This window comes from Rhynchophorus ferrugineus, unplaced genomic scaffold, assembly GCF_030347505.1.
Source record: "Rhynchophorus ferrugineus isolate W39M unplaced genomic scaffold, kcgeb_rfMv2 rfM3, whole genome shotgun sequence".
Lineage (NCBI taxonomy): Eukaryota > Metazoa > Arthropoda > Insecta > Coleoptera > Curculionidae > Rhynchophorus > Rhynchophorus ferrugineus.
Genome location: NW_027472582.1, coordinates 22,266,334 through 22,291,426, shown reverse-complemented (window position 1 = coordinate 22,291,426; position 25,093 = coordinate 22,266,334). Strand labels below are relative to the sequence as shown.

Below are 25,093 nucleotides of genomic sequence, written 5' to 3'. Positions count from 1 at the left end.
CCATGTTTCCTAGTTTTTATTACTAATTTTTCCTTTCAAGCTGATTATCCTAATTAATCAATGTCTAATTTCCTTTTAGTTTGTTAAATTAGTTGTAAAGGATTTTTAAAATTTTAAGCTTTATTATGAAAAATCGATACAGTGTATTTTATTCCAAGTAATGGTTATCGATAGCCGGTACATTTTCCCATTTTTCAGGTAATTTACGGATTCCACCTCGAGAGAACGATGTATATTCTGGCGCTATCAGAAAGGTCACGACTCATATGTCGATACAAATAGTAATCAGAAGGATAAAGGCCAGAAAAACACAGCAGGTGGCATAGCACGTGTCATTTCTCCAAGTTTCCATGTTGTCCATGTTTCCAAGTTAGTTTTTAACAGTTTTGCAATAAGCGGTTGAACGTTGTCATGCTGTAGAATAATATTGTTGTACATTTGCTCATCCTCATCATTCTGACGCAATGACTGTCAAATAATAATAGGAAGAAGGTTTTGGACAGTGAAAAACAAACAATTGAACAGGATGACAACAAATGGATTTTTCAATTAGAACCGGTTGATATTGACATCCTGTGGCAGTCATATTGCTTTGGCAACGTTTGTTTTATCTGTTGTTCATTATTTAGTCACTGATACTAAATTACCATGACATGTTACACGAATGAACACATCAATACAATAAATTTCTATTAGTGTTCGTAGTAATATAACTACAATATAACCTCCCCCACTCTCCAAAATCGTGGATCTGCCAGTGTATCCAAAAATAAATAATATTAATTTCATTTCTAAAAACATCTTACATTAGATATTGCTATTATTCTGTTGTATTTGCACCAATATACAAGCAAAACGAAACACTTTTACACTATACAAGTTCGTATAGTTTAGTTCGCTTCAATCTTCGGACTTCCTGTGTGTTATCCAATAGCTGTATCGATTCCACGGTACTGTGATTTAATAACATTTTTTGATGTTTTAAGACGAGATCTTGAATAGCCTTGAAGATCCATTTTATATCAAGTTCATCGTGCAATCAACATGTGAATATTGGTTTTGGGTTTTTAAAATTGGAGCTATTTATACCGACCGAAAGAACGTTCTGACTACAATTGATGCGTTTGAACACATGTTGCAAAATCAGTGAAAACATACTTGGAAATATTAAAATGGGTCATGCCCTATCCAGACCTTGCTCCTTCTGATACTTTTTTCTACATATGAGTAGTGACCTGTCTGAGCAGCGCTTCATTTCTTATGAAGACACCAAAAATGGGTCGATATACTCAAAAGATACATGGTGTTTTCGTATAGAATTCGTTAATTGCCTGGAAGATCGGATAAGTAGCGGCTATACTTTGAATATACCGATATTATACCGATTTGTCACAATAAAATTTCAAATTAAATAAAATCCTTTAAAACTAATTCATAGGCCAATATATAATATAAAATTGGATCCTGGTAAAATACGCCTTAGTTGTTCATACAGTATTTAAAGTAAATAATTCACTCTTGATTAATTAAAAATATAATGAAAAATCACGACGAGTATAATTCAACGATAATGCCACCGAAACGACAACAACGCACTGGAGAGTAAAATCTAAGCATTAGCAAGGTTTATTAAGGGTAATTCTGTTTCGCAGATAACTTGATTAAGGCGGCATCGCTATTGTGCTCGACGCAGGAGGAGAGGGGATTGTTTTCAATAAAGGCGGTAGGGTGGCCAAGGCTCGCTTTGATGGTAGGTAGGCGCTGATTTTCCAGATAATGAATTTAGTATATATTTGGTTGTGCGTATTGTACTTGAAGTTGGGTCATGTGTCGTGCGTCACCTTCATTTTTATATAGAAAGAAAGATATATACAGAAATAAATATATTGAACTTCCCTTTATTTTTGATGTCGGAAAGTTCTTCTCTATACTGGACTTATTACTAAAAATTCCACCATCTCATTACAAAGAATGATAACTACACTAACAATCCAGTAAATAATGTTACTTGCTATTTCCTATATGAGGACTGTAAGAATAGCCGTAACAAAATGATATAAAGGGATTGAGAACAACTACGAATTAGAAATGTAGGAAATGACAGAGTCCAATATATTCAAGTTCTGCGGAAATGCTTAATTATTCCGGTTTTTTCTAGTAGCTGGCTTTCGCCGCATATATTTAATAAGTTCAATAAGGCAGTGAAGCCGCATTTTAGGGCATTTGAAACATTGATGGATATAAGATAAAGTCTATTCAAAGTTTATTTGTATATGCGTCATCAAGATGTTTAATGTATTGCATGCCGCAATTTGTAAATTCGTTTTATAGTCAGACAATATTTTCCTTCTCATTTTATTCTAGTTAAAAAGAGACACAATGCTGTCTGAGTAGTTCGAAGCACTGCTGTAAACTTTTATTGTGAAGAAATTATGGTTTTAACCGATAAATAGAAAAAGTAAACCATTCAAACACATATATCATTGATTAGTGTTTGAAATGTATATAAAAATATAATATAAATAAATATGACATGATTCCCGACCAGCACCCTTTTTGAAAGTAAAAATGCAAAACAGAGCGAAAATGACTTTCTCAAATCTTCATTTTCAAATCTAAATAACATAAGAATGAGGTAGTGAATAAACGAATGAAGCTTTAGTCTACTCAAAGTTGTGACGTCAAAACGTCATAATGTTGCCGCATCAACTCTGAGTTTTAGTTCAGTTTGGCTTTGACATTCAATAAAATTCTAATTTAAATAAAATAATTGAACAAAAACGTTATCAAATATAATTTATTTTAACATTATAGTACATCTAAAAACTACAGTTAATTGTACAGCCACAATAGTTTATAGGTTAGAGTTATAACCTCTTATCACTATTACTTCGAACTACTCAGACAGCATCGTGTCTCTTTTTAACTAGAATAAACTGGGAAGGAAAATATTGTCTGATACTAAAACGAATTTACAAATTGCGGCAGGCAATACATTAAACATCTTCATGACGTATGGACAAAAAACTCTGAATAGACTATAGATGTTTTTTGTTATTTCATGTTTTTATCAGCAACTAAAATATAAGTAAGATAAATGTTATATTTACGTACATATGTATATAGATTTTTCTTCGTTAATGAATAGTCAAATAAATTCAACTATAAATCTAATAAAATTACATGATTTTCTCCTTTTAACCCATACATGTATGGATCCCTCGACAACCGCGGTTTCACAATCCGCTACTATCTTATCGAAACTTATATCCCCATGGATAACGACGGATTACTATATTACGAAAATTTAATTTAACATGTAAAAATAATCAATAACATGAACAGTGCAATAAACACGTAAATATTAAAAAAATATAAAAAAATGTCAATTGAGTGAGGTCGTACCGAGTACTGTAACAGCAGAGATTATTCGCGGAATTGTAAGACAACATTATTAATTTTTTTAATTTTAATTTATTTTTTTAATTAATTTTAAGACAACAAATTAAGCTTTTGACCACACAAACCATTTTCCTTAATGTTATGTAAATAGAGAGAACTTACTAATTATAATACTAATATAATGTATAAATACTATTTATAATTTAATAATTTATATTAATTTTATAAAATGTAAACGTTTTGGGGCATATCGAACTAAATATTATGTGTAATAATTACGAAAACGCTGCAATTTGTAGCATTATAATCAAAATCATGGTTACGTTTCGATGTAATAACTTTAATCAAACGCATTTAATACCAAATTAGTACATCAAATACCATTGGGAAGGACCAAAATTCCGTATTAATATCCGAACAATATTTTACGAAGGATATGGATTAACTGCACCAGCATTTATTTTACATATTGCAGTTTAATTTTTAATTTAAAAAGAACACTATCTAAATAAAAATTCTAAATAAAATGTTGTAACTTATATAAAATATTTAGTCTAAATAAAAAAATCTAAATAAACTGTTAGTTAAACTATTAACCACTACTCATATTATTGATACAGTTTAATTTTTTATAATCTAAGACAGATTTTTTTTCTAATGCAAAATATTCAATAAAACTAATTAAAAAAATTAAAACTGGTCTCCTAGACCAACCGTCAAATTGTTTCTAACATTTATGAGTTCACATACACTATAGCTCATCTAACAGTAAGCTATAGTTCTGTTCTTTCACTTTACACACATTCTCATTCTCACATTCTGGAATAAATACCTATATTCAAAAACTTATAAATAGGGCCATGATGGACATGGCAATCTTGAGGAATACCTTTGTTTGAAAAATATATAATGCACATAACAAAAATAAGTTTATTGCATTAAACATTAAATTTTTCACATAATTTCACATAATCTTATACTTATATTTGTTTTTATATCTATAAATGGTCTATATACGAATTTAGTTCTGTTATTGATATTATTATAGTTATATTTAATTTATTTATATTTATATTATTAACGAAAGTAAATCTGTACATTTGCAGTTCACCTATAAACAGACCGTACAAGCACCAATAATATTAAATAATCTATCATTCCATATACTAACAACGCTAAATATCTCGGAATGAGAATGAATGATGCAAAACTTCGCTGGATGGAATATATAAAGAAGAAAAGAACTGCAATTGAAATATAGGAAAATGTACTGGCTAACTGGAAGAAAATCACAATTATCAGTACATAATAAATTGCTATTATATAAGCAAATACTGAAACCTATATGGACATACGGAATTCAATTATGGGGATGTTCTGCAAAGAGTAATATAAATTTTTATAATCATCATAATAATAATACAAATTTTCTATAACAAAGTCATGAGAGGTATTGTGGGCGCACCCAAATACTATAGGACTGATTACCTACATTGAGACCTTCAGATACCCACAGTGAGTCAAGAAATCAAGAGAATTGCAAGGGGGCACGAGGAAAGACTCCATTCTCTTCATTCTCCAAGTTATAATGACAAATTGTAGGGTAGACGGAAATGACTAGTAACAATGTAAAAATTAAATAATAAAAAACTATATTTATTTTACACCTATTTTTATATCAATTCTTTCTTATATTCAAATATATTTATAGCCGGCTTGGTGGCGCAGTGCTAAAGGCGATGGGACGGTCCTCCTACTGTTGCGATAGCTGCGGGTTCGAATCCTGCTGGGGCATAGTCGTAAATTTATATTTGTGATTGTTTAAAATTTGTGACTGCTCTAGGCAAGAGTGTAAAATCCCACAAAGAAAATGATTCCAGTCACGCCAGTAAACAGGCTGGGTAAGACCGGATGTCTTCTGGGATGATTTCTAAAGTTGGTCACTCGCCAGTCGGTAGGCTTAATGCTAAGGACAGTGGTTCGGAGCCCACGTAAAGCCACGCTGCTGGCCCTGCAGTCCAGATTAACCCATAACTGGTAAAAGGAGACTTTAAAATATATATAAAAAATATATTTATACCTATTTCTGAATATATATCTGGGGTTGCATTTTATCTATAAATATTTTGTTTTATTTGTGTTATTGTTTGTTTATTTATCTATTTTATTTATTTTTAGTTTAATTTTTTGCTTATATTTTAGACTCTCCTTTTGCCAACTAGGATTTATCTAGACTGGATCTACTTCATAACGTATACTCCAATAAACCTAACGACTGGCGACTGACCAACTTAGTAATCTCAGAAGACAACCAATCCTACCCAACTTTCATTGTCGGATTTTATACTTTTGCCTTACATCAATCATTAACATAAATTTATAACCATGCTCCAGCAGGATTCAAACCCACAACAGTAGGAGTAGTAAAGACTATAGTATGTGATCATTCCCATTTTGTAAAGACCCTAAAATCTCATGATAATAAATAATAACGGTATAACATATTATATTTTTATAAATTAATAAATATGTTTTCTGAATGTCGAAAGAAACATTTAATATTCAGCTAATAATTTGGTATTTTCCTTATTAAAATTAAATTAATAGAAAACATAATTTCTACGTACTGGTTACGTAGACATGACAACAACGTTGACGACCCCGACGTGGCTCGTGCCGCGACATCAAACTCAAATCCACCCCAAAACGACAAAATCGGGGGGGTTAAGTCGTCTTCGTTGGTCGCCGAACATCAAAACTGCCTTCCCCTCGTTTAAGGGTAGCAAACTAGAAAACGGGGCGGTAACTCGCGCGATCATAGTTGGCTATGCCTAAATCGCGGCCAGTTACGATCGGCGTTTGTTTTCTTCCACGTACGGTTCGGTGTTTGTCAGATTTACGATCAAGTTGACATAGATAGAAGGAGATACGCAGCTGATTCGAATGTCAAATATGTTAGTGCTGGATATCGTGAGTTATTTTTAAGAAGCAAACCAACGACAAGATGAATCGAAAGGAATTCCATCAAGAACAAACTAGTCTGTCTCAAAACCGAACCAGTTTCCTGATCGAGGATATTTTGTACAGACAGAAAAGCGAAGAAAGTCAAGTCAATAATAATTTGTATGATGATTTTATGCATGGTACTGATAGTAAAACACCGATAAAAATACAAGATGTCAACAATCATCCACGAGCTTTTCACGCTCCACAAAAACATTTAGAGCCAATCCAAAACAAACAAGACAGTCGGGTTTGTACAAATAAGGAATATAGCAATACGCCAGGCTACTTGCAACCGAATGTGATGCCAGCAGGAATGGTTCAAGGATTTCAAGCAACTGACAGTGGGTATATACAGGTCATGGGTGCTCTTGGAGCTTATTTAAGCACACCGTATAAAAATATTGGCGATCCTTACTTCTTATCCCAAGGTAAGAATTCATCTCTGTATTTTTCTAAAACAATGGAACAATTATGGAACAATTGTGTCTTTAATATTAACAAATAAGCGTTGCTTAATTTATAACATAATTATATAAAATACATATTAATTAGCATATAATGTAATACTTACCTTAACGAAAGAATTATGTTAAGATATACTGAGAAAATATTAGCTTAATAAATTATAAGTGAACGGGGCTATAATAAACAAGAAATATAATGTTATAATAATCTAGGTTAAAAGAATTTCATGAAAATTTATTATAATTAGGCGAATTATACTTTATTAAAAAATATTATTATTGTTTTATAGAATAAAATGTTGTTTTATTTCACATATTTTTTTGGTAACAATACCCTTAATTGCTTTATATTCATTAAATAAATATAGTGTCATTAAAAAAAATATTGTTTAAAATAATTAAAGTTTATTAATAACTGAAATAAAGAAAGTGATCTGAGCTGGTGTTCTTAATAAAGCCAATAAAATAATAGATGGCATTATATAAGAATATTATTAGAACTTTGACCAACTTCTAGTTGTTTTTTTTGTGAATTTCTTAAAAATCGTGACGAAATAATGGAAAGAAATTTCAAGAACAGAAGTACTGATTAAAAAAACTATATAACGTCTATCGATACAAGTGTTAATCAAAAGGGATATGCAGTACATGAAACAGAACTTTTAGATGAAAAGTGCTTCCAACTAGGTCTTCGCAAGTTTATCAACATGTGACAGTTGGCAGGTTAAACGTCTCTTATATGACGGTCGTTTTGTAAAAAATGATTTTGTGTGACAAACTAATTCAGTTTCAACAGTTTACAAAAAACAGTGGAAAAGAAATAACATATTTATCTTTAGTTTGGAAACTATAAAACGATCAATATCTAATCAAGTTTAAAATTTCAATAGCTCTTCATAAATTAATACAGGCCAAATTGTTTCCGATACGTCAAATTATTTTTTTTATCTAAGGTAAAAATTATTATTTAAAAAATGTTTAAAATGTCTCTACATCATTGAAAATATTCTCAGTAAGTCTTTACAATTCTTAATAGTATGAATAGAATATGATCATAAAAATCTCCGTAATTACTCATATTATATCATAAGTTAAAAATTTAAGAGTTTCATACGATATGATGGTGTTGGTTTTAAAAGAAACTTGATAAAATATGATACTACGTGGATGCGTAAGTTATTATGTAGTTAGTTATTAATAACAATCATTTATTTTAGGTATCCCATTTCATCCAACTCTGTTTGGAAGCTCGGCTAGTGAAATATCATTGAACGCTCTAAAACACTGTCGACGACGAAAAGCAAGAACAGTCTTTAGCGATCCACAGTTAACAGGTAATTAAATACACAAAAAATCAGTCATAAATACTTTATTTGTTTAACAGTTATCATATAAAATAATACATAATAAATAAATCATGAATAATAAAACTTCTGTAGGTCTTGAAAAAAGGTTTTCAGCTCAAAGATACCTTTCGACACCTGAACGTGTGGAACTGGCCAGCGCCTTAAGCCTCAGTGAAACACAAGTAAAAACTTGGTTTCAGAATCGAAGAATGAAACACAAGAAACAAATGCGAAAGATGCAAGATGAAAAATCTGGGTCATCCAAAAAAGGAGATAGTGCTGATAAATGTCGAACAAACGTATCTGGTAAGTTATTATATGATTATAAATATTATCAAATATTTATCAATTGTAAGGCGCGTTATTAATTAACTTCAATAGTGTTAATTAATAATTAGTTAATGAATCAAAGATAAATAATTTAATCTCACTTAAAAAAGACATATATGATGGGAAATGGTTTCAGACACAACAGAAATAATCTGTGTGTCTAATATCAGTAAAAAAAGTTTTTAACATCGCGTACTTCTAATATGTCATCGAAGACTTTGGTTTTAAAACACTTAAATTGGTAATCAAATATTCTAGTATGGAAAATACATTTCTCATTAAGAACACAGTGTATATTTTTTCAAGTAACAACGGACTACATTGCCAAGCCAAACCACATAATAAAAGATCTCAAACGCTCCTTAACCAAAAAGCTAATGTTGGTAGGAGTACGTTAAATATAACAGGCTAAAACCAATAACAAATCAAACAGACGACTAGAATGTTCCACTCAGCTTTAGCTGAACACTAGATAGATATTGGCCATAACATTCAATAAAGACGAGATTCTAATGACTATAAGACTATTTTGAGAACAGAGAATTTTGACATTTATAAGCACCAAAATAATCTCAACGAAGACAATAACTACAAAATCAATCCTATCTGATCAAGAAAAAGCAAGATTTGAATCGGGTGATTATTCAGCTGTAATAGACACTATAGACAGAATCAGTGTAAGAATTTCGGCCCTGAAGATGCAACGTCGGTTAGTTTCAGTCATTAAACGCAGCTCCAATCGGGAAGCTAATTGATCAACTTAGGTTACAATTCAGATTTTATCGAAGCCTTTACTGGAACCATCTTTTTCATTTATAATATCGTTTAATATTATCCTCGTACTACTCACCGACTGATCTATCACTGATGTTGAATACGATTTTGATCATTTCTCTTTTAGAGCTTCATTAATTAGTTATCATAGTAAAAATATTTGTGGTAGTGTTAACTTGGCTTAAGAGCATACTATAATTTAAAACAAAGATATTTTATATATCAGACACTTCTTTATACTCTGATCATTTTTCACTTTAAATAGGCTATCCTTCTGACAACATGGTGATTGTGTATCGGAAGAACGATGCTAGTAGTGATCCAATCATCGATTAATCTTCACACTTCTTCAGCATTTCGTGGAAGCCATTTGGTGGAAAAACAAGTAGTGAATAGAAGGCGCTGTATCCGGTGCGACAGAAACTCTCATTCGAACTGCAACAGTTTATTCTTCGCAATCTTCGCAATAATGCGGTTTTAGCAGCTCATAAGCACGCTACACTTGCTGATGCCACCATTAGCACAGGAAGACTTTATAGCCATGAATATTCCGCCTCGGTTTCGATGTTGATAGTTACTCTAGACTAACTCATGACTTCTTTCACTTCGAATTATCAAAGTGAATTGATTGTTCATCATGCGTATCAGACATCATCACATATCAGCCGTTATTATATGCCACAGAAAAATCCTCTTGAATAACATCAAAAAAAACCTTCTCGGTGTAATTTTTCCTTCTTTTGGACTTTTCCTATAAATGAATCTATTGAAAGTATGAGTTTTGTAAAATTAGGTTCGGAGAATAAACTATTATAAATCAGCATCAGCATTAATTTAACTATAATTATTTTCACTAAAAATTATATATAACAATTTATCTGTTGTGGGTGAATTAAACCTCTTCCTATCCTCACCGGCAGGTGTTTGGCAGGTCTGATGACGTTATTATGGTCAGTTGACATTCGATCCAATGTTATTACATTTTTACTAAATCGTTGTTCCAATGAAAAATCATTTGTAGTTCTTAAACAAGAGTTCGCTTCACTGTTGATTCCTAGCAAGTGATACATTTATTTTTATATCTATAATTGTTTAAGATATTGTTCACTTATTTCTAATACAAATTTGAATGTTACCAAAAAACGTTGAACCTTAAAAGTAGACGTGACATTTTCCTGTACTATATATGTTGCGTTGGAAACAACTATTATATTTTTGAATTTTAGCCTAGAACTAAAACTAATGAGCGTAATGGATTTGGTTGTAGGGCCAGTTGTGGTAATTTTACTTTTCCACCAACAAAACATAATACAGTAGATTTACCGCTTTACGTTAATGTCGTTAATTGTCTTGGAATGCTGCTCGTTCCTGGATCACAGGATTACTGCGTCTGTGGAATCGCTTACTTTAATCGACTCGTGCTCGCTCTTGTTATATACGAACTTGTCCCATTCCCCCTAAGTCTGTCCACTTCATTTCCAATCAATCTCGAACGCAACATACCAATACGATCTTCACATCAATTTTTTTATTTTAATCATTTTCTGTCTTTCACTGGTCATCAGTCTGGTTAGCAGATGAGGTAGCTCGTCATACATTTGATTGACTTTCACAACCTAGGTGAGGTCTTCTTCTCCTGGCATTGTTAATAATAAAAGTAAAACAAGTTATTGCGCTAAATTTGTAACTAAATAATAATAAATGTGAAGTACACTTACAAAGGATGTTTTAGTATCTTAACAGTTGTTACATATTTCAACTATATTCTTGGTAAATGTTTATTCGACCTCAATTAGAATACGATTCGAAATTATTCGTTATACGATTCGATTCGTTATTACTAGTAATATTAAAATCAAAAATATCAAAAAATACCTACATTTGTGTGAAATATAAATCGAATTGAGGAAATTAACTTTAATGTTTAATACAATATATAGTTTATTCAAAATAACAGTAAACTTACGTAATCACGATGCTGTCTGCATACGTTCGAACATGTAACCAAATCAGCTTACAAAATTCGATTGATTGTCAAACGTGTGCACAATTCTTCAAAACATTACTTATAATAATTACTTATTATAATAATTAGTTATAAATCGGCAAACCTGACTGAATAAATTTTTCAGACTGAATTAGTCATGCCGAAAGAGCTAACCAAAGTTATTAAAACTGACATTAAACCCAGGAAATAACCAGGCTATGATTTAATAACAGTAGAATTACTGCAAAAACTACCAAGAAAGGGAATTACAAAACTCACTAACTTCATTAATACAGCATTTAGATTAAAACATGTCCCAAGCCTTTGGAAGATGGCGGAAATTATAATGATCCCAAAACCTGGGAAGTCAGCAAACGAAATAAAACCCTATAGACCTATATCACTGCTGCCAGTAATATATATGGTTTTTGAAAAATCCCCGTTGAAAAGAATAAAACCGATCATAAAGAGAAAATATCAACACACCAGTTTAGGTTTATTAACAAGCATTCAACAATTGACCAGATCCACAGAATGACAGATGTTATTGAAAATACTTACGAAAGTAAAAAGGTATGCTCAGCTATATTCTTAGATGTAGCACAAGCCTTCAATCAAGTTTGGCATGAAGGTCTTGTTCATAAACTACAGAAAATGTTACCTCACACCCAACTATTAAAATCGTACATTACAACCAGAATGTTAGTTATATAGAGTCAATGCTTTATCTGCTCTGCACTTGTGACATATCACAAATGGAGAATATTCGGAAGACGTCGGAGACAATAGTGAAGAAACCTCACGAAAATTACAACAGACAAGTGACAATATAAATAATTGGCCACCAGCTTGGAAAAAAAATAACGAAAGTAGATCTGTGCATGTGCAGTTCACCTACAATCAGATCGTACAAGCACCAATAACATTAAAGAATACCTAAATATCTCAGAATGAATCTTGATGCAAAACTTGGCTGGAAGGAACATATAAAAAAAGAAGTGGAATTGAAATATAGCAAAATGTACTGGCTAATTGGAAAAAAATCACAATTATCAGTACATAATAAATTGCTATTATATAAGAAAATAGTGAAACATATATGGACATACGGAGTTCAATTATGGAGATGTTCTGCAAAGAGCTATAGACAAAATACAATTTTTGTCAGAACAAAGTCCTGAGAGGTATTATGGGCGCACCCAAATACTATAAGACTGATTACCTACATCGAGACCTTCAGATACCCACAGTCAGTCAAGAAATCAAGAGAATTGCAAGGAGGCATGAGGAAAGACTCCATTCTCATGAGAATATTGACGTATTGCAGCTTTTGGATACCACCAGAACAAGATATAGACTCATCTGATCTTGTGTAGTTTATAAAATACAGATTACAGATTTAATAAAAAATACAGTAGTGACATGTATAAACATTATTTCACCAGAGACTGAGATAGGGCCGATGGGTCCTCCCAGTTATATACCTAGATTTAAGTTATCATAAAGACAAATTGTAGGTTAGTCGGAAACTACTAATAACAATATAATAATTAAATAAGAAAAATAAATAAATCGGCAAACGTTGTTTTAGCGCTTTACTTGTGTTAATAAATTTTAAATCGCTGCTTATTACTTTACTTTAAAATGCCGAAATCATTGGATAATCAGAATCAGAACCAGAGAACCATTAGTATTATGAGTATTATAATGTTAAAATACATAAAATTGATAACATAATTTTCTCTATATTACTTTATTTAGATTATAATTTGGTAAATGTCAAAGCCATAATGAACTAAAACTCAAACTTGATGCGGCAACATTGCGACGTTTTGACGTCATAAATTTAGGTGACGTGAGTTCACTGTTTTACTGGACGGTCTATATATTCTAATCGCTGTTTGGTAATAGTGGGTGGTAGTAAAAGTAAGTAAGTAAGTAGTAGTAGTAAGTAAGTAGACAACAAGTAACCTCTCGTAATTATTCCCTATTTTTTCACCATATAAACCTTCCCTGGAAATCAAAATTAGCCAAATCGGCTCAGCCATTCTCGAGTTTTAGCGTGACTAACGAACGGTAATATATTTTTATACATAGAAGATAAAGCAAAACTAATTTAAAATATTGTTAAACATATTGTATAATACATGTATATACATTTCAATAGCAATATAAGAGACAGATGTCTCACCCCATATCAATTACAATTTAGGCCTAACCAAGAACAACTTGCGAAATATCGTTTAGTTCCGTCGCTGACAGTCTTATCGTTATTTCGAGATCAGAGCGATCGCCGACCAATCTAAGAGCAATTAGCCGACTTTGTGAACTTGGCGAATTTCTTGGCGTGGCTGCACAGCATCTTAAACATCAATTAAGGGTTCCAGTTCGCGTCTTTCAGGAGCAAATTGACGCCGCCTAAGACTTCGACAAGAGGGTTGTTTTGGTAACGAAATTAGGCAAATTAAAGTCAAATTGAGGGAAATTAGTCGGGTCTTGGGTAGGTGGAGTAAGGAGTTTCTCAAACCCCTTGCAAGGTGGCGTAGTAGTCGTCGACGTCAACGATTCAATTGTTTACTGTTACTAATATAGATACTTTTTATATTATGAGGAATAGTAAGTTTCTGTATTTTCTTTTTGATTTTTTTCGGATTTTCATTTCAATTTAAAATTACGTTATATAATTTATAATTTCGTTTTTGAAAAGCTTTCTTAAGCTAATTCATAAATAGGTATTTAAAATAGAATTTACTCATTTCACTCTTATTCTTCTTCAGAATTTCTTCCAGTCTTAACAAACATATCATTATTTTTTGTGATGATGATGTTACTTGATTGGTTACTTTTCCGTGTCTGATAAAGCTAATCACTTATAATACTTCTTTAATTGTTGTTTGTAATCATTTTTTGCACTAGAGTTGTCAGGCGTTAATACTTTACCACTATATTTCACACAAATGTAGGCATTTTTGATAGGTATATTCGATAACGTGAAATTCAAGTAAAAAATAATGACGTGTATGTCAAATATAATACAACTATATGCTAAGGGTAATTTCGAATCGTATTCTAATTGAGATCAAGTAAAAATTTACCAAAAATATAGTTGAACCATGTAAGAACTGTTTAGATAAAGAATCCTTTATAAGAGTGTTTCACATTCGTTAGTATTTATTTACAAATTTAGCGTGAGAACTTTCTTTCCTTTAATCATTAACAATGCCAAGGAGAAGATTGACGATGAATGGATCCTCATTGTTAAATTCTATGATTTTGACATTTTTCTACATAAAATAATTGATGACTTTGATGCCTATGACAAAAACCAGCCAGAAGGACTAAAATAGTTGACTAAATTAATTGACTGATATGCCATGTTGAAAAAAAAAAGAATTTTCTTCAACTACGACAACCACGATACGCGAAACATTAATGGTTAAGCTAGGAGAACCATCCACTTCGACATTGAAGCGAAATAATCATGGTCAGAAGGTCTTGTTGTACATACGATGGGATCAGCAAGAGGTAGCTAAAGCCGAATCAAACTGTTACAGTGTACTGTGTACCGACGATCAATTGAACAAATTGAACGACATATTGTTGCAAAAGAGACCAACAATAGCGTGTAACAACAGATGCAACATCAACCTCTTGCATGACAACATTCATCACACGACACCTAGTCTATACTTATACGAGTAATACTCACCAGACTTAGCTTCTCATTACCACTTGTTCAAATCGAAACAAACAGTTTCGAAATACTGAAGAACTACGAACATGTATAAATAATTAGATCGCTGCAAAAACAGCATCGTGCTATAGAAAAAAGTTTTAGAAAAGATTTCGATCAATATATATTGTACCAATTTTCTTCAAAAAAATACCATTTTAAAGTTTAAAAAATTACCAGAGCACCACTAATGGTTCACCACATAGTCCTATTCAATAGAGAAAGAAAACGGATTCAGAAAAAAAAAACGCAGAATATGTTTATACCATCACATAGTTTATTACCTGGGTACAAATTTCAGCACCATTCAACATAAAATAAGTGTAAATATTTTAACATTTTGGTGATATTAATGCCGAACTAAATTAATTTTTTTATTATAGGGATTAATACTTACGAAAAAACAATATACTATCGATAATTATACGATAGATTATTTCTCTTCAATTTTAAACCGATTTCTGATATCAAATTTCGCTGTCAGAGAAAAAAACAACGAAACACTCGTCTGCCACAAGGTCGAAAATCCGCTTACCCTTAGCCTGTTCGGGGATGCGACGGCCACTAGTTGTTGGATCCCGTTTCTAATAAGTCCTTCGGGACCCCATTAAAATAGCATTAGAAGGTCCGGGCATCGGCAACTCGTCACCACAAGATTTATCTTGCAATAAATGCGGGTGTTGTCTTCGGTAATTGGTGTAAGATTGAAGTTTTAAATATTGATCAAATAGATGAGAGTAAATAATATTAGATGTCATACTTGAACATAAAGTAATGTTATTAGATTTCTCTAATAATACGTAGTGACCTACTCATATATTAATTGTCTAAGAACAATAGAATTTCATATAACCTCAGTAAAATAATTGAATTTAATTGATTAGTTTTATTAATACCTCATATTGCAGTGAGTATTGGGTTAAGACTACTTTATGCCTTTCCCTATACTTAAGTAATTCTTTCATGTACTAGCAATATTTTTCGGTCCTGTTTATAGTGCAATTGTTTAATTTGTTTATAACTAATACAATGCGGATTAACAAGAGTCTAGATCTGGAGAATCCCCGCATGCGCACAAGGATTTAAATTTCAACACGTATATTTGAAGAATATAATATAAATAGAATAATTTATAGTTAACTTATGAAGTTAACCTAATATTTCTGGTGAGACCCAAATTAAAATGTTCTTTTGTGTATTTGCATGAAATGCTTATAAACATAAACAATATATGATTATTTATTAATATATGAACACTACAATAACAAACGTTATAAAGTTATAGTTCTTGCAAGCTCTAATACTCAAATTCAAAATTAACTAAGCTTACTGTCTATTATTTTAAGTTTATATATTATGTCTAAGTTATTTTACCTTTTATAAACATATTAAATTTTAAAATGAAAATATATATAATAAGAGAAAATAAAACAACATACAAGGTAACAAATATAATTTAATTATAAATATATTAAAGCACAAGCATTCATTAATCTTTAAAATTACTCATTAATATATCTTCCACGGCACCAAAAAATACATTCATTGTATCATCATCGATTCTCTTCGATATGCAAAAACAGCATGAAAACCTTTCCCAATTTATTCAATCAAAGCAAGAAATGCAATTCAAATCGACATGCATTAAGCCTATGCGTAGAATATACACGTATACATTCATGGATATATTCTTTTAACATTTCCTTCATTTATTATTTATTATCGTCCTTATTTATTATAAAGTAGGGTAGGTACCCAGAAACTAAAATTGTAGCTTATATAACACACATCCTGTATTTTTCACCTCATTTACCCATGCTTCAACATTTGTAACGTCAGTTTTATATTTTATACCTGTGGAACTCTATTGATTTGCTTGCTGAATATTAAATATATTTTTGAGTCATACAATCTAGTCTTTTCAAATTGGCACTAATTTAAATATGGCGTATTTCATCTAGTATAGCATCCATTGGAATTTTAATAGCTAGTTTGACTGCAATCATATTTTTATGTCATTCTAATAACTCTGACATCCCACCCCTTGATACACATTTATGAGTTCCTAATAGATTATTCTCAAATTTAAAAGTAGCAATATGTTTACAACAATAGCAACCCACAACCTTAAAAATTTTCAAGCGAACCAAGCTTCAATATTTCTTGTTCAATTTTAATGCTGTGGGTTGAGTATATGATCAACGAACTATGACCTTGATGAGATATACTCACATAAATGACATCGAGTCATGGATACGCACCTGGATGGAATGTCCTCATTATGTCTATTCAGATTAAGTGTTATAATAATTTTTTTGATAATATTCACAAATAGATGATTTATCCATTACTGCCTACCATTTATAATCAAAATATGAACAGTCCAAGAACAAATAAACTATAAACAAAATTCTTAACCTTACAAAAAGAGCTCCTACCAGTGCCAGTGGCAAGGTCAATTTTAATACAGCTGTTGTAGTACGTTGGATTTTACCTCTCTACACTTTCTACTGATAGAACGAAAGATATGAAAGTAATCAAGAAATAGAAAGAGCCAAAAAAGTTTTATATAGCGGAATATTTATAAAACCACACAAAGACTATACCAATATCCGCATAGGCATAGAGTCAGCAATTTTGTCAGTTTTCGTGTTATAATTTTTTTCACATTAAAAAGGTATTTAATGATAAACATCGGTCCATCATTTTCTACAACTATTTTCCTTCTTTCTGGCAATATGGCGATACCATGTCGAAAGAACAATGTTAGTTTGGCAACGATCCAATCATCGATCCAAGTCCCCACTTCTTCAGTAATTGTGTGCCAGTCAAGCTATGTTACATCGATCTGAACAAATGGTCATCAGGAAGCACAAGCATCAAATGTGGTGACCACACTTGATGAGGCAGCACTTCCCATTCGACCTGTAACAGTTCTTCACACCCATTGTAATGTGTGGCTGAACATTGTCACGCGAGAAAATCATTAGAATTGTTGTAGTAGATCCACTTTTCATTTCCAATCACAATATGACATAAAAAAACTTTTATTTTATTGATGACAAGCAATGAAACCGTAATGCTGGAATGGTTCCAAACCGATTATCATATAAATCTGAAATCCTATCTTATGTAAACGCCACTTTTAACATCAAAAACACTTTTGAATCGTTGAAATCCAAACCGACAAATGAGAAATGACGGAGCAACATCACCATAATTTTCCATAATAAACCTGTTCGATGGGCCTCGGCAGCAGATTCCTAAAATCGAACAATAAAAGTAATGAATGTCGTAAATGCAGGTTTAGACTTTCCATGATTAGCGTCAACAAACACCCAATAACTCAATAATACTAAATAGAAAACTGTTATTTTAGACCATCGAATTTAACAATTATTTATATTGGTACTTCGCATTTTCGCCAATTTCCACAAATTCGCCTTCACCAATTTCACTGATCAAAATATGCGCAAGCACCTAATAATATATATACTATAAATAATAAATGAGTTTACAACTGATGTTTATTATTGCAATAGCGCATTTATTCATATAATATGCAATGGAATGATGTATGGATTTTTGTCAAACGGTACGATTTTATTGCAACACCTAATATTTATACGTTCTACAGGAATTAAATATATTAAAACTGTATAATATTTCATTTCAGGTCAACAAGAATCCACCCCATCAAATTTGACAATGCGCGATAATCCGCCAAGTAGTTCTGGTATCTCCGAAACAAATTCTGACCTCAGCGATTGTGAGAGTGACATTGATATCGTCGGAGATTCTAATAAACACCAACTAACATATTCATTTAAAGGGACGTAAACATAATATAAATGAACGACGTAATACTGTATATGTTTTGTAGTTTTAATGTTATGTACACCAGCAATAATCAGCTATTTTTCAATATAGAGCATTACATAACAGTTACATATCTAGACAGAAAATCTATCAGCATTTAGTCCTTGAAATTGTAATTCTACATATAATGATACTAGATAGAATAATATTTTATATATTGAGTTAGGTTATCAGCACTTCGAATTGCAAAATAATCGATTATTGCTGTGCTAGAAAATTTTTCAATTTATAATACGTCTAAACATATTTTTTTGTAAAGAAAGATACTGCATACTCAATTATTATAATTTTTTGCCAAATAACCCAATTACTTATAGTAATTTGCCAGTACCATTATATAATAACATTTATAATACTGTACAACAGTTATATTATAAACATTTGTTACAAATCACTCTTTATAATAATAAATAGGAAAAACTTAATGAAAAAGTAAAATGTGCCATAGAAAGCCGTATTGTTAAAAATTTGTTTATATCCATAAAATTTCATTTAAAAATTGGATAATAGCTATAACAGTAAGCAGTTACTGAATGTAAATACATTTTAGGGTTAAGTTGTAAATGTTTAATTGAGAAAAATATGTATGTCTTAAAGTTCAGGCTTTTAGTAGATCTATAATTAATAAAAGAAAACTTATTCCTAAATAATGAAAACCAAAGAATGTAAAGTGCAATTTTATTTTTTTAGTTTGTTGTTAAATTTTAAATATTTTGCTTTAATTGCCTTTGTTGGATGAAACAAAAAAACATTTTTCATCTTTTTAACTTTTTGTCGTGAGAATTTATTAAAATTACTTATATTTTATTCAACATGTATATAAAAAATATAAAATACATATTTAATTAGACATACACTTTTATAATTAACTTCAACAGATCACATTGAAATATATTCCTTTTGAAATCCAATACATAATGGAAACAAGAAATTTTAAAAGTGTTAAATCATATATGGGATATTTGATCTTGAGTCCCACAATGTTTCCTCCTGGCTACAGGCTTATTTAACATTTACATATTTGCGATAACAGTGAAGAAGGGGTAAGCTAACAATGTGAAGATGGATGTGCTGAATTTTTAAGCTGATAACAGACTCAAGCTTATATGGATGTTTGATCTTGGATGAGGTTCTCATTGCACTCGCTTTCAGCAAATGAACGAATGTGAAATTACTTTTTACCAACATATATTTTTTAATAAAATATTTCAACGTAAAATAAAAAGAAGAGAAATCATTAACACAAATTTATTAGGGAAACTACCATTTATGAAGTACAGTCTGATGGTTATAAATAACAACAATGTTTTACCACTAAATATAGATGTTACAAAAATTGACATATTTAATACGAAAAGTATTTAATTATTGTGTTGTGTTAAACTAAAACTGTACATACAACAGGATAACAATATAAAAAATTACATAATAAAAAACTTGATATAACATTAAAACGGAAATTATAAATGAGGTTACAGAAAGTTTGGCTTAAATATTTATATTCAATCTGCTCAAAGGCCAGCGAATACAAATGAAAATAAAAATAATAAAATTTGTAAAACCGAAATTAGTTGAGATTAATATGCGAAAACTTATTTACCTAGGTAAATAAGTAAGATAACAATTGAATAAAATTGAAAATCTATGTTAAATAAAATAATAAATGTGTTAAAATTTCTTTAAATACAAATTTTAAAACCCTTAAAATACACTTCGAAACAATAGAATATTTTTAATTAAATTTTAAAACCCTGTGTTCAATCTAATCTTACAAGAAATAAATCGGAAGCACACCAAATTCTATAATGGTTAATATATTTCTTTAATATTTCTGTTTCGGACTTTGCAAAAACACTTATATTTTCTAATTTGGCCCTTTTACACAAAGAATAACTAATGATTAACCTGACTCATTTAAAATGTCACAGTGTATATATTATTCATAGTCATGTATTTAATTCTACTATTAAAGTCATTGGAAATGGAATGATTATTTTCGTTAGCTTACATATTAAAAAATAAACTACGAGATATTATTTTATCATAAGACTTGACAAAATGGCCAAATTCACTATTTTTTTTCCTTGTAAAATCAAAAATTGAGACGTTATTAAGAAATCCGTACCTACACTTTATTATTATCAATTACATATCTCAATTAATTAATTAATTACATATCAAGGCTGATTTACAAGAAAACAAAATTTGGCCAAACTATTAGTAGTACATTTTATAAAATCACACTATCTATAATATTTAAAGCCAAAAACAATGTTGCACATAATTTCATAAAAATTGAGAATTATCTTTCAAGCATTAATAATCATTAATAGTAATTAAAGAGGAGTTAAAATCACAGTACATTAGTTTTATTTAACAACGAACACAGTTCTCAAACTCATTCAGGTCGGCATGGGTAGAGTTGGTTTAAAATAACCGACTTTACAGTTGGGGACGTTATTTTGTGAGAATAATCAGGTTTTCTAGACATTCAGTTCGAAAAAGATACCAGGTGAATATCAAATATTGGCTGAATGTATTTTTTGTTGCATCATATCCAATAAAATGTCCGAATACTGTTGCATTAAATCGATGACAGAGCCAGACCCCGTTGAGCCTTTTGAAACTAAATCGTTCAGTTTCTTAATGGCGTCTGTTTGATTCACGTCTATGTTTCCGTTGTTCTGCTTAAATTCATTAAATATACATTCATGGACAACCTGAAAAGAAAACATTATTTTAATATTGTGAAATTTGCTTAATTTAGTTTAATTCTATATGGGAAAAATAAACTGAAATTGCTACTCACTTTATACGTTTTTATAATAGACATTTTCATACAATCGAGTGTTTCTGGTTGTACATCTCCAGTTTCTTCACTCTCTTTCAACTTTTGGTATATCTTCACTACATTATCTGCTGTTTTTACTAGCTGTTTGCTTACATTTTCACATAGTTGATTGGAAACTAAAATAAGTTTTGAAATAAAATTAACTACATTAATTAATAAAAATAGTATACAATACATAAAACTACAATATATAAAAAAATATGAATAATGTGTTTAATTATTTTAAAGTGTACAAATCAGTTCTGAAGATTTTTAATTGTAACTTTAAAACTTGAACAATGTGTATTATCAGTCATTTTCGCCATCCTCTAGGCAGAATAAGAATTTAGAGTTAAAAAATTCCTTATTATCTTTTGAGGCAATCACGATCGATATTTTTTGGCTTTATAATAATAAGTGACCTAGAACACGTTACGACGACACGAGTCATGTGAGGCCGAGACAAGTTGTTGTGAGTGATAGTATAAGGACAGTTGGTAATCAATTATTGACTCAAAGCTATCTACATCACTTTATGGTGATATCCCATGATGGTTTAGTTCAGTGCCATGTTTCATTATGATGTAATTTATTTTTTATGAAGTCATTCAGCATTATTATTTATATTCTAAAAAAATTGAAGCCCCTCTGTATATTTCTTCAAATTGCAGAAGCAAAGTGAAAGTTTCCCCTACAAATGACTCTTAGTTGACTCAAAACTAGAAGAATAGAAAATGTGTACAGTGAAGACAGAAAATCGCTAATGCTTTATGTATGTAATTGATATATTTAATATAATTATATAATTGGTCATATATTAAATCGGACTATTTTACATGGTGGCCTATTATTTTGTTGAACAAAAGGAACTTATTTGTACACTTCATACATTGAGAATAAATAAATAATTAGATAAGAATTCATATAATTAAAATCAGTAACTTAGTTAGTTAAGTTTGCTTAATTTTAATATTTGACATGTTACTCAACCACTTACACTCAATGGATGATAAATCCATACTTTCACTGGATATGTCTAGATCCTCATTTGTTAGTGTATCATCAAAGTGAATGGAATGTCTTGAAGCTAAAACGCACACCCATTGTATAAATATTTTAGTGTTGTTAGTACTGCATAGTATATATCGAGAATAAAATATGTATTCACTCATTTTATATAAATTAATATTAAAATAAAAGAGCATATTTTTGTTTGTATAATTTGCATGTTAATAAAAACGTACCATTGTTAATAATATTACTGAATAAAAGAAAATATATAAACACAATTTTACCTCTCTTTTGGTCTTTGTTGTTCGTGTGCCTCTTTCCAGATTGTCCATTTTCGAAGCTCTGTTGCCGACTCATGCGGGGAGGAACTTGAGGTTTCTTAACAGTTTCTTCATCATCTGAGGTTGAAACGTTATCAATGCCGACTTGATTCAAATTACCTAAAACCAGACAACAATAAATTTAATTCAAAACTAAAACATAATAACTATATTTAATATTATCAGTAACTACACTACCATGTAATATTTTGGTGATAAAAAGTGTAAACTAAGAATATAGATATGGACGATTTTAATCACTAAAAGTGGTAAATTAAATAATATATTTTATAGTACACAGACGAACAAAAATAGGTGATGTTACGAAAATTAGTCCAAGCAAGTTCTGTCATATCAGCAATCAAATTTTTCTGAAAGCATTGGTTTATACAGCATATATCCAGTGAATTAAAACCAATTAATATTCTAAGGGCACCAGCTTTAAATATATAAAGGATAATCTAATTGATATTTAAATTTTTCAAATAATAAAATTTTGATTTACAATCATATATGGTATATTTACTGTAGTATGTAGTTAAAAAATATTTTAGTGCATGTCAAGGAGATTATGAAATGTATTACTTGTTTATTTTTTCATTTTTCTGGGTTTTCGAATTTGAATATCTTATAATGTTCATAAAGAAAATAATGAATACATATTTCATTAAAATGAAATGGTGTCTCCAAAAAGAATTAGTTCATATCTATTTGTAATAAATAGTAATATCTCCGATTGTGACACAAATCGGAAATTAAGTATTTTTATAACATTTAACTGTGTTTAACAATATTTAGGATCCATTATCTACTGTATTGCCATCATCGGTTATGTGCAGGTGATATCAGCTTAACTATGGCAAATGACGATACACTACTAAGCTTAAACCAGTGTAAATGTCACTGTATTTAGTGGTATGTTGTGTATAGGTGTTGGTCTATGTGTATAGGAAAGCAACTTTTTTCAAACCAAAAATATACATACTTGTCGAGTATGATTGTTTTTTTCTGCTCTGTAACGATTTTTGACTAATTTTGTTGTGTGAACTAATCGTTGGTCTCATCAGCCTCGACATCTTCTTATCTTGAGAATCGTTTTCGGAATCTGAATGCTGATTGAGAACCACGCTGGACTTGCTACGCATCATCGAATTGTTTTTAACATATCGTGGTGTTATCCTGGCGGGGGGTGCAGGTTTTTTACCTACACATGTTACCAATTAGTCAAGATATCCATCGGAGAGTTAGTCAGTTAAGAAAAGAAAAAGAAAGTAGAAAAATAATTTATATTATGCCGTATACTACAGAATATACATAACTGGTATCATAACATGTATGAAACTATATATCATATTTAATATATGTTCTCGTAGATCATTGTAAAAATTTTAATTTAATAATCACATAATTTAAATATCACGCGAATTTTAAATATCGTTTTTATATTAATGTAATTAAATTATTTTAGAGCAATATAAAATAATATCAAACATAGGTACAAAATGAAAAAGCAAAAGACAGCAAATAATAATATTATAAAGGACACAAATAAAACTCGCTAAGCAACTGCAGGCTAATATATAATTAACCTTGAATAATATTTAGAAAGAAAGACAACTTTACCTACTGTACAACTATAACGTTGTTTATGATATATTTTAGAATTTCATTTTCACCAACTATGGTTAATGTAATTGATAACGCTTTAAAGTTAACTTAAAACTGGTAAAATACATGTAACTATTAATACTGTCATGATCAGTATTTGCCTTTCTTCTAAAGGTTACTTTCGCAATGATCTACGTATAACTTGTATTCAAAAAATACAACATTTTCATGCCAATTAACATATACATACTGCTTGTAATGATACCAAATTATGAGTCCAACAAAAAAGTTCCCAGAAATTCATAAATGCAGAGATATATATTCAGCATATAAACGCATGAGCAGTATTACTCTAGTCATCTTAAGTAGACTTAAATATAAAAAAAAATGATGAACAGATTTC

General features: G+C 30.3%; 2 protein-coding genes across 16 annotated transcripts in view; one reads left to right on the top strand and one right to left on the bottom strand.

The window, feature by feature from the left end:
- The first annotated feature begins 5,895 nt into the window (after nucleotides 1–5,895).
- On the top strand, nucleotides 5,896–19,689 carry LOC143193336 (uncharacterized). The gene is made up of 4 exons (XM_076399494.1): nucleotides 5,896–6,836; nucleotides 8,090–8,206; nucleotides 8,312–8,524; nucleotides 18,719–19,689. Exons 1-4 carry the CDS (start codon nucleotides 6,407–6,409, stop codon nucleotides 18,880–18,882), a joined length of 924 nt encoding a protein of 307 aa, XP_076255609.1. The 5' UTR covers nucleotides 5,896–6,406; the 3' UTR covers nucleotides 18,883–19,689.
- A 466-nt stretch (nucleotides 19,690–20,155) lies between these two features.
- The window catches only part of Wdr62 (WD repeat domain 62), a 168,543-nt gene continuing 163,605 nt past the window's right edge, over nucleotides 20,156–25,093 (bottom strand). For 6 of the 15 annotated variants that reach the window (XM_076398372.1, XM_076398369.1, XM_076398370.1 and 3 more), the window contains 5 exons: nucleotides 24,068–24,286; nucleotides 23,047–23,202; nucleotides 22,749–22,838; nucleotides 21,731–21,888; nucleotides 20,156–21,641 (listed from right to left, as the gene is read on the bottom strand). In XM_076398372.1, coding sequence (XP_076254487.1) covers nucleotides 21,441–21,641; nucleotides 21,731–21,888; nucleotides 22,749–22,838; nucleotides 23,047–23,202; nucleotides 24,068–24,286 — 824 coding nt within the window. In that variant the 3' untranslated portion in view covers nucleotides 20,156–21,440. The remainder of the gene's footprint in view (nucleotides 21,642–21,730; nucleotides 21,889–22,748; nucleotides 22,839–23,046; nucleotides 23,203–24,067; nucleotides 24,287–25,093) is intronic. The other 9 variants (XM_076398374.1, XM_076398379.1, XM_076398377.1 and 6 more) reach the window with 3 other exon arrangements.

What these genes read in the sequence shown, in the direction of transcription:
- LOC143193336 (XM_076399494.1), top strand. Translation starts at nt 6,407, where the DNA reads ATGAATCGAAAGGAATTCCATCAAGAACAAACTAGTCTGTCTCAAAAC. An exon ending in TCCTTACTTCTTATCCCAAG is followed by an intron (nt 6,837 to 8,089) that starts GTAAGAATTCAT and finishes CATTTATTTTAG; the next exon opens with GTATCCCATTTCATCCAACT. An exon ending in ATGTCGAACAAACGTATCTG is followed by an intron (nt 8,525 to 18,718) that starts GTAAGTTATTAT and finishes ATTTCATTTCAG; the next exon opens with GTCAACAAGAATCCACCCCA.